At 57.5% G+C, this 10485-nt stretch overlaps 1 protein-coding gene across 1 annotated transcript in view; it reads left to right on the forward strand.

Moving 5' to 3' along the window:
- The window catches only part of LOC111161872 (theg spermatid protein), a 12368-nt gene extending 5071 nt beyond the window's left edge, over nt 1-7297 (forward strand). Inside the window, exons 6-8 of the mRNA XM_022525911.1 lie at nt 535-652; nt 3547-3706; nt 6902-7297. Coding sequence (XP_022381619.1) covers nt 535-652; nt 3547-3706; nt 6902-7140 — 517 coding nt within the window. The 3' untranslated portion in view covers nt 7141-7297. The remainder of the gene's footprint in view (nt 1-534; nt 653-3546; nt 3707-6901) is intronic.
- Nucleotides 7298-10485: the final 3188 nt, after the last annotated feature.

Below are 10485 nucleotides of genomic sequence, written 5' to 3' on the forward strand. Positions count from 1 at the left end.
CCGTCAGACTGACGTCCGTAGATCCGGGAGCTGCCGTCAGACTGACGTCCGTAGGTCCGGGAGCTGCTGTCAAAGTGACGTCCATAGGTCCAGTGACTGCATTCAGACTGACGTCCATCTGTAGGCCTGAGAACTGCAGTCAGACTTACGTCCATAGATCCAGGAACCTCCATCAGACTGACGTCCATAGGTCCAGGAACGGCCATCAGACTGATATCTGTAGACAGGAACTGCGGTCAGACTGACGTCCGTAGATCCAGCAACTACATTCAGACTGATGTCTGTAGACAGGAACTGCCGTCAGGCTGACGTCCGTAGATCCAGCAACTACATTCAGACTGATGTCTGTAGATAGGAACTGCCGTCAGGCTGATGTCCGTAGATCTGGGAACTGCCATCAGACTGACGTCCGTAGGTCCAGGAACTGCTGTCAGACTGACATCCGTAGATCCAAGAATGCATCAGATTCAGCTGAGGCCATTTCAGTGCCAACACGCACCCCAGAGTGCCATGTCAACTGTGGCTGTCCCCTAGGATCACCCCCATCTGGCCCGTTCCCCGGTCTTCCCTGGAGCACCACGCTTCCAGTCGCCTGAGGGAACTGGCCGCCCCGAGGATCCGGAATAACATTTGGAGCATAAACATGTCTGAGGTAGGTGCCTAGCTGGCCTCTGCTCCCCTGGGGGTGGCTTCGGAGGGCACAGACTCCGGGGCTGTGGACGCATTGCAGCTCTTTGAGCGAGCAGGAGTCAGGGGGTCTGTCTGCTGGGAATGGAGCTGGATTTCCTCTCCACACCGCCTTGAAGCCTCTCAGGGAGCCCCCCTTCCCTGCCCATGTCAGAGCTCCCCGCCCAGGCTCGGGGCAACCGTGTCCGGTCCCCGTTCCCACGTGTTCCCGTTTCCTGAGTGCCGTGAGAAGGGTCAGATTCTCGAGCATCTCAGCAGCCATGCCTTTGGGGCACTGCTGGGTCACGGGGGGACTGCTCGGCCCCTGAAGGACGCTGGAGTTGTTTCCAGGTTTTGGATCTTACGAATAAGGCTGCTGCGAAGCTGGCATCTTGTTGGGGTTTTAATCTGCACTAAATACGTTGATGGGGTTTTTCACATGGCTGTTTCCCAGAACCCCCACTTCAAAAGTTTTTAAAAGTCAATCCAGACATCACACCATTTCTCTTCTAACTCCTTCAGGATGCATTTTTAACTGACATCCGTAATATCAACAATCACACTAAAAGCTGTAACATGAACACTTTAATACCCAAATATCCAGCCTGTACTCACTTTTCCCAATTGTCCCTCCAAAAGCCTTTTATGGCCAGTTTGGTTGAATCGGGATCCAAAGGAGGGCGCTGTCCTGGACTTGTCCCACCTCTTACTGGAGAGGCACCTGCTGTTTTCTGGGCTGCCTGCCTTGCCTTTGCCAGTTCAAGCCTGCCCCTTTGCCTCCTCCCTTCTGTGCACAAAAACCTTCCATGGTTCCCAGTCCCTGGGAAAGTCCAGATTCCCAAGCCAAGAACTGAAGGCTCTTTCTGACCTCTCCTCCTTCACCTACCTGCTTTGCTGGGCTACACGTGGGACCCTCGATGAGCCTCCAGGCCTTTGCCCACGCAGGGCCCGCTCCCTGGAATGCCTCTTCCCTCTCTGTCTAGCCCCTTTGCACTCAAGAACCCTCCTTCTCTTGCCCGACCCTCCAACTCCCAGCCAGGCTGGTGGGAGTCCCATCTCCAGCCTCCCAAACCCTGTGTGCTCCTTTGCCCTTTCCCAGCCCCTAGCACAGTTTCTGGAAGGACAGTCGATTCTCCCACCAGACTGGGAGCAGCCCGAGGACGGGGACCGCATCTTTCTTGCTCTGTGGCAATATTCCTGAGCTTATCCTACCCTGTGCGAAGCACAGAGCGGCCATCGGTATTAGCCGAAAGCATGGACAGATGAATGCTTACCTGCCCGCCCAGCCCTCCAGGCGGGACGGACGTCAGGTTCACATCCACCCCAGGGGTCGAGGATGAGCTGGTCAGTGGTGGGGAGAGAAAGGAGGAGAAGAGAGGAGAAGGAAGGAGGAAATGCAGGGCTGAGTGGGACGTGACATTATAAACACCAAGATGTCTTTGATAAGAGGAGCACCTGTGGTTTTTAGGGAAGACACTTTTTAGAGGAAAGGGACTCAAATTTCAGACTGACCCCTGGAGGTCATTTCCGCCAAGCCCTGCTTCCAAGAAGCCTCCTGCTAAAACGGCTGTACAGGGTTCTTACGACCGGAAACGTTTCACATACACCGGCACCATTCATGGCCCTGGACCTCCCCCAGCATCTCCATGGGGATGCAGACGGGCTCCTCCTCTTCAAGGAATAAAGCATTTCAACATCTAGCCTGGCTCCCTCCTTCCCTCTCCAGAAGCATCAGGCATGGCCAGCTCATCTTCCCCTTGTCAGAGTCCCAGACGTTCAGAATGTGGCTCTGCCCGCTCCGATTCATCTCCAGGAGGCCTGCTGGCACACGTGGAGGGTGGGCGGGTCAGGGAAAGAAGGTGGACAGGACACAGGCTAAAGAGGGGGCAGCCAGGGAAGAGTGGGTCTTGGGTGCACTTTTCTAGGGTGGGGAGACGATGATTAGCAGGCCGCTAACAGAGCTCCGTCTAGGTGCTGCCTTTGGCACAAGCATCAAAGTAGACAATTTTGGCAGTGCCTGGGTTCTCCAGAAAGCGCGAAGCAGTTATCCATGGAGCAAGTGGGTCACGTTTCTCAGTGAAATGTCATGAGGGCTCGCCTTCCCATCTTGAGCAGCTTGGCCTCATTGCCGTCACTTTAAGCTTTATTAGTATCTAGAGCCACCAACTATAATCATAGCATTTTGTGTCTTCACTACACACACGTTCATGCTCTTGTTTCCCCTCCGTATCGGAGTTCTCGAGCACTGCGTGTGATACCTAGGGAAGCAGTGTCTTCCCGGCTGGACTGCATCCCGCCGGATGAATATGCTCTGACTGGTCTCCCGAGTCCCTGCCTGACAGACAGCCTGGCTGTGTCCTGGCCTTTGCCACGATAGTCAAGTGACAGTGGCCGTTACTGCTGTCATTTCCTTCTGCTTCAGGGCTGGGGGCTTCTGTATATGGTGGTCTTCAAGTGTCCACATATCCAGCTTGAGGACAACTGCTTTCCAATGTGTTTGTACTAATTTACTCTCCTACCTGTCATGCAGGAGGGTTGTCTCTCCTCCCATGTTCTTGCCACGGCTTGATCATTTTTTTCAGACTTTTCCATTTTTGCCAGATTTGTTGGCATGGGGTGATATTTTGTCATTTTAATTGATATTTCCATGGTCAACAGAGGATTATTGATCCTTTAGGTTTACTCTCCTACGGTTTTTGGGTCATTGATTTAGAAGAACTCTTTATATATGATAGCTATTAATCCTTTGTTGAACCCATACCAAATTAACTTCTTTGCAGTGAGTCCTGTGTCTCTTACTGTTGCTTGTGGGGTCTTTCCGATCCAGGCGCCTATGAGGAATCATGGACGGTAGTACTCTTTCCCTGTAATTGTTTCCAGGTGTCCCAGGTCTCCAGGGCAGCCCAGATGGCCATCCCCAGCCCGAGGATCCTACGGCTGGCAGAGCCCAGGTCCCCAGCCACCCTGTTGGAAGAGTGGGACCCCATGCCCAAACCCAAGCCGCACGTGTCAGATTACAATCGCCTCCTTCACTTAGCCAGTAAGTAGTTCCGTTGGGGTTTGGGTCCTCAGTAGGCTCTTGTGTCCTTCCCCACTGGCCACGGGTCTCAGGCTGGGATACAGCTGAAAGACCTGGAGCCAAGAGGGCTGTTCCTGCCGAGCAGAGCTGACAGGGGAGTGGTGCGAGTGCATCTCCTGGCTAGGGCACGTGGGTGCTGGAGAGCAAGGTGGGGTGCGGGCCAGGCTGCAGCCCCGGGGGCCGAGCCAAGAGGTCCTGAGAGGGACCTAAGAGGGCAGCCTGAATGCGGCATTGACCTGCTTCTTCCCCTTCCTTTAAAACAAACAAGACTGTGATGAAAGTAATGCACCGACTGTAGAGACTTGGGCAGCAGGGAAGGGCATGGGAAGGGGGGTCTGGCCCAGAGACCATGCAGCTGGGTGTGCTCCCTTCTGGGCAGGCACACACCATGTGTACACAGATCCGCCAAGTCCTGGGGCCCTGGGTCTGTGTGCCCGCACCCACCCTTCCTGACGCTCCCCAGTCCGGCATTCCTGTCGCACCCTCCACGTATGAGGGACCCCTGTGGCCTGTGCCTTTGGAGTGCGCCTGCCGCTGCCCCGCGTCCCTCCCCCCGCCGTCCCCGGGGGCCCATCATCTGTCCCTGGACCAGAGCTGTGACCTCTGCCCTGATCCCGGCACCACCTTCATCTGTCCCCGTGGAGCCATCAGAGGCATCCTGCTGGGCACAGCCCAGATTCCCCCTCCCTCTGCTCATGACCCTCCCCCTGGGCTCCTGTTTCTCTCACGTGGCCCATGGGACCAGGTGGTTTGTGCCCTGGCCACCTTGACCTGCCTCCCTTCTGCTTGGCCTCCCCACCAGCCCTTCCCATGGCCTGGAATGCACTCCCCGGACACCAGCTCCGTCCTCTGCCCCCTTGGCGAGGCCCCTCCATGCCCTATTTCACTCCGCAGCCCTCGTCCACCTTGGGGCACCTGTGAGCCCCATCACTGTTCCTGCTCCTTCCTCAGAGCACCTGCCCCTGCTAACATGCCCTACGGGGATGCATTTCTGGGCCTGCTTCTCGTGTGTGTGTGTGTGTGTGTGTGTGTGTGTGTGTGTGTGTGTGAGATGTGCCAGGCCCCAAGTATCGGAGGCCCTTAGTCAGGCACAGTGCAAAATAACCTCTTCCCGGTGTCTCTCTTCTTAACTGTGCTTATGGAATCCTTGGTTTGTTTGCTCACTTACCTGTCTCCCTAACCTTCCCTGACGAAGCATGTGCGTCTGCATCGGGCCGTCGTGTCCCTCTCACACTCACACATCGGACGCACACGCATGCGTGCCTCGTGTCCCAGATGTACACGTACACGTGTAGACCATGCTTGTCAGGGCGCTGTGAGGTGGTCTCCCTCACACAGCAGGCTTGTGCCCCCCATGGCCGTGAGCACCGCTTTCAGGAGAGACAGCCCACGGGAGGCCGTGCAGGCGTGGGAAGGGTCCACGGTGCTTGCCGCTCGGCGTGTATCCACAGTGTGCTGGAGGGAGGGGGACTGTCACTACCCCGCTGTTAAGTCGTTATTGGCACGGTGTTTTTTTTTTTAATTAATCTAGTTGAGAAAGAGAGAATCGCAGACAGACAGACTCCACTCTGAGCATGGAGCCCGACACCAGGCTTGGTCTCAGGACCCTGAGATCCCAGCCCAAGCCTAAACCAAGAGCTGGGTGCTTGATGGACTGTGCCCACAGGTGTCACGGCGGTGGCAGTGCTCCTGAATTCTCGGAGCAAGTCAAAGAAGTCGGGAGTCAGGGCGTGGTCCTCCTGGCCCAAAGGGCCACCCCCCCGCTTGGCCCCTTCTCTTTGGGCATGTCACCTCACATCTCTGTCCATCCCTGATGGCTTCCTCCCCCAGGTCCTGCGTAGATGGGTGCCTGCCTGGTGAGAGGGACCCTGTTTCCCTTACTCTGGGGTCTCTCCACGGAGGGCTTACCTGCTGAGAAGGGGATCAGCCTTTTCTGTCTGCACAAAAGCTCTGGACAAAGGGGGCTTGGAAAGAAGACTGTAGCCTCCCTCCATCCCCAGGGTCCTGAAGCTCCCAGAGCCTGAAGGCTAAGGCAGTGACCACTGCTGTCTAACCCTCTTCCAGTCCCCAGACAGGCCACGTGCTGCCAGGGGTTGTGGGGGTAGCAGAGGAGGGGCAGACCAGCATAAGCGGCCTGGGGGTGCCAGCAGTGAGAAGAGGGAGCCTGGCTGAGCCACAGGCCTCTGTTCCCGAGAGCGGTCAGTCTCCAACAGTAGCCAATGGGCCTGTGTGGCTATTTCAATCACATTAAAACCAATCAATCGGTAGATCTGAATGAGTTAATCAATTTCATTAAAATTGAATCAAATAAAACTCCAGCCCATATCAGGTACTCTCATCACACATGGCTGGTGGCAGACAGGCCGCCCGGTACGGAAAGCTAGGGCCCAGAGGAGCCAAGACAGCCTCAACCAAGAAGTGGGCACCGAGTCCTGGAGGGGCCTTGGCCTGGGAGCTGCCCCGTGGTCCCAGACCAGGAGAGGATGTGCCTCCCACACCCGTCCGCTCGCCCCCTCCCCGCTGTAGCTTTTGAACAGGGAGGGGAGGAGGGGTAGGGGTGGATCAGGCCTTTGGCCACGGACTGACCCCTCTGTGTCCCCCTGTCTGGGACCTGTGGCCATTGGAAAGAGCCTTTTGTTTACAATTCACCCCTTTAAAGTGTGCGGTAGCGACAGTAAGAGAATGAAGTCCACAGTGTGGTGGTTCTCACTCCGTTCACGGGGCTGTGCTCCTGTCACCATGATCAGTTTTAGAGCTTTCATCTCCCTGAAAAGAAACCCCACCTCCGTTCTCCGTTGGTCATCACTCCTCGTCTCCTCCCCAGCCCCGCCCCCACGAGCCCCCTTCCCATCCATGGAGGAGCCTGGTCTGGGTGTGTCACACGTGTGGACTCACACCCTGTGTGGCCTCCTGTGTCTGGTTCCCTCCCTGAGCGTCGTGGGCTCGGGGTCCGTCCCCAGAGCTGCATGTGGGGGGGCCTCGCTCTTGTCCGCGGCCGGGGACACTCCCACGCGTGGGGGACCGTGTGTTTGTCTCCATCCTCCCGCCAGTGGGCATCCCACTGGACCTGGGAGCTTTGACCTCCATAGGCCTGGGCAGCCACACGTCTGAGGCTCCAGCGACTGACGTGGTCCCCTGCTCTCCTGCCCTTTCCAGCACCCAAGGCCCAGTCCAACCAGTGTGTTCCTGACCGAGATCCGCGCTGGGAGGTGCTGGACGTCACCAAGAAGGCAGTGGCCAGTCCCCGGATCATCTCCCTGGCCAAGCCCAAAGTGCGCAAGGACCTCAACGAGGGCTACGACCCCTATTACATTTCCCCGGCGTCCCTGGCGGCTCGGGCATCCCCTCGCCTGTATGAGCTCGCCACCCCCAAGAGCGTCACCAAGAAAGTGTGAGCAACCCAGGCCTGGCCTCTGAGACCCCATTCCCAGTAAACACCCAAGTGCATCGTAACCCTGTGTGGTCGGCTCTGAGTGTTTTGGCCTGAAGGTGGGAGGGCGGGCTGGACGGCCAAGTGGAGGAAGAGGAAGAAAATAATAATTATGTTTGCATCAGACCTGTGGTGTGTACGGGCCTGTTATTTTCCACATCTCTGTCTCCGGGTCTCTCCCACCCCTCAGATGCCCGACTTCCGCCTCCCTCGACTCCAGAACTTTCCTTCTGAATCTCCTGTGCCCATACTTGCTTCTCAACGGCATCCTGGGTGTCTTCTGCACCTCAAACTGAGCGACCTCCGTGATAAAACCAGCTGATGCCTATTGTACGAGTTCTTGGTCTTTACAGTGAGCCGGTGAGGAGTCTGTAAACGCGCCTCCTTTACAGAGCGGGACACTGAAGCTCAAAGAGGTTGGGAAAGACAGCGTCATCCGCGCCTCCCATGGCTGCTGGTGCAGAGGACCTCTCACACCGATTCTCTCACAGTTCTGGGCTCGGAAGTCTTAAAACCCCAGCGTAGGCAGGCTCGCTGGTGTCGGAGGCTGCGCTGGTGGGGTGGCCCAGAACCCAGGCCCTCAGGGGCCCCTGTCGGACCCGGGGCACCACACACTCCCCATCAGACTTGGGCAGATGAGACCCAAGAGAGGCTGCACGGGCCCAGGCGCCCACACCCCTCAGGCCCGCAGGCCCCTTCCTTTGCTGTCCCTGCTGCCCGGGGTGCCCTCCCGGTCTCTCTTCCCTCCTTTAAGACTCAGCTGAGGACACTGCTTTTTATGTTCTTAGCTTTATTTCTTCTCCTTTTTATTTTGAGGCCCATTCCGGTTTACAGGAGAAAGAAAGCTCACACGCCCTTTCCCAGATTCGGACTGAACATTTCGCCCCGTTGACTTCACCCTTCGCTTTCCACACGTGTGTTTTGTGCATACGGGTTACGCTTTTCTTTGGGATGCACTGTGGAGAGTGCCCCGGGCCAGGTGGGTTATGAACAACAGAAATGCATTTTTCACGGCTCCAGAGGCCGGGAAGCCCCAGATTGAAGTGCTTGCACACTTGGTGTCTGGCGAGAACTTGGCTGTCTTTCCGCGGCTGGCTCGTGGGCAGAGGGGCACACGCGCTGCCTGCGGTCTCTGTTCCAAGGTTGCGTGTCCCGCTCCTGTGGGTTTCACCTCGTGACCTCCTGAAGGTCCCACTGCCAAATATGGTCATACAGGGGATGAGATTTCAATACACGAATTCTGGGGGGACACAGTCTGTATCAACCCCTAAATATATCAGTGGAATCTTTTACAGAACCACAGGCCAGTCATCAATTTCAGTAAACTTGACGTGGATGTCATACATTTACCTAATCCACATCTGAATCCCAGTTTTTAAAATTTAACTTTTTAAAGATGTTATTTATTTATTTGCTGGAGAGAGAGAGCACCCAAGCGGGGGAGAGACAGGCAGAGGGAGAGGGAGAAGCAGGCTCCCCACCAAGCAAAGAGCCCGATGCGGGGCTCGACCCCAGGACCCTGAGCTGAAGGCTGAGGCTCAACCAACGGAGCCCCTAGGCGGCCCTGGATTCCAGTTTTGTCAACTGACCCCATAATGCTCTTTATAGCCTCTCCCTCTGCACTGCTAGATCCGGGAGCTGTCTTGTCTGAAAGGCTGGTTTTTAACAGCATTAGTATTTCTGAAGAATACAGTCCTTCTTTGTTCCTGATTTGGGGTTTGTCTGCAGTTTTCTCAAATACAGATACAGGCTGTGCATTCCTGGCCAGATTAAGTGGTGTAGTGTCCTTCTCAGGGCATCTTGTTGGGAGGGACATGGTGTCCATCTGCCCCTCACTACGAAGCTCGTCTTTTCTCACTGGGTAAATGTCTCATTTCTACACTGTAACCAACAGTCTGTGGAGAGAGACTTTCAGATCTTAAAAAGGTCCTTCTCTTCATCAGGGCACCTGCCCTCCCCCTTTCACATCTCTCTGATGAGTCTCGTCAAAGCCCTCTCCAACAAGTCTTCTCTGGTTAGCCCAGGCTGAGTCAAACCCTTTTCCCGAGTTCTGCCATGTGTTACAACACAGACACCCCCTCTCATTGTATCTTTTGGTCATCTCCCTGCCTCGCTGGACCCCAGCAACCCAGCACCTAGTCGAGGGCTGAAGGGGACAGATGCTTTGTTCATTGATTGACTAAATGAGTGGAGGCCCGCTGCTGTGTGATCAGTGAGGACGCTCCAACAGAAGCAGCAGGGAGGTCAGGGACTGGAGTTACCATGAAGGGCAGAACTTTCAAGGGCGGTTCTCCCTCCTGAGCAGAGGATTCTCAGAGGCTGGGATGATGGGGCTCAACATCTCAGTGCCCCACCGCGGACAGTGGGCGTGGGGGGGTGGGTGGAGAAGGACCAGGCTCTAGAGCTCCCCCTTCCCCAGTCTCGGTAGGACCCACCATCTACTCATTTGTGCGAGCCAGACACTTGGGACCTGGGGCTCACAGCCCGTCCACCTTCACTGCATCAGGGGTCCACCTTCCCAGCCTGTCCACCTCTGGCCCGTCTACCCTCAACCCTCGTCAGCAGCTGACCTCTCTGCGGGCGGACGGCCTCCCCCCTGGCCTCCCTGCGTCCTCTCTTGCTTTCTTTGCAACCCTTGCGACCCTCTCGGGACACCTTGTGCGCTGATGCTCACAGGCCTTGTCAGTCTGAAATCTGAGATGCGCCGAGCGTTTCACGAAATTTAAGATGTGAGCGCGGTCAGGTGCAAAGTCTCCCCCAGTGCCCGGCACCGGTTCGACTTTCGCCGATACACGGGAGACAAGGGACTTCAGAGCCAGATGGCCCGGGTTCCGTTGCTCCCCGGCCGCGGGACCTGCCCCGAGCCCCGGGCGGCCACCCCTCCAAGCCCGTCCTCAGGCGCATTTCCGCCAGCCGCCCACGAGACGGGTCCTCGCTGGGGCAGAAGTGCGGAAAGTTCCAGAAGCTCCCCGCCTGCCACCCCGGCTCCAGCACTTGCGGCCGGCGGCCCTGCGTCCCCAAGCCGGGGCTCCCCGTGCAGGTGCGGCCGTCCGGGGCCCGCGCCTGCCGTCGCCGCCGCCGCCTCGACCCGTGCCCGCCCGCGCCCCCGGGAAGCCCCGTCCGCGCGCCCGCTCCGCGCGCCCCGCACCGCCAGCTCCGCGCACCTACTACTCGCCCCCCGGCCCCGCCCCGGCCCCGCCCCGGCCCCGCCCGGAGGCCCCGCCTTCCCGGGCGCGGCGGCCAATGAGCGCGCGGCCCCGCATCCGGGGATCCCGGCGCGGCCGCCGCCTCCCGCGCACACACGGCCATG

This window comes from Enhydra lutris, unplaced genomic scaffold, assembly GCF_002288905.1.
Source record: "Enhydra lutris kenyoni isolate GAN:26980312 unplaced genomic scaffold, ASM228890v2 scaffoldscaffold86, whole genome shotgun sequence".
NCBI lineage: Eukaryota > Metazoa > Chordata > Mammalia > Carnivora > Mustelidae > Enhydra > Enhydra lutris.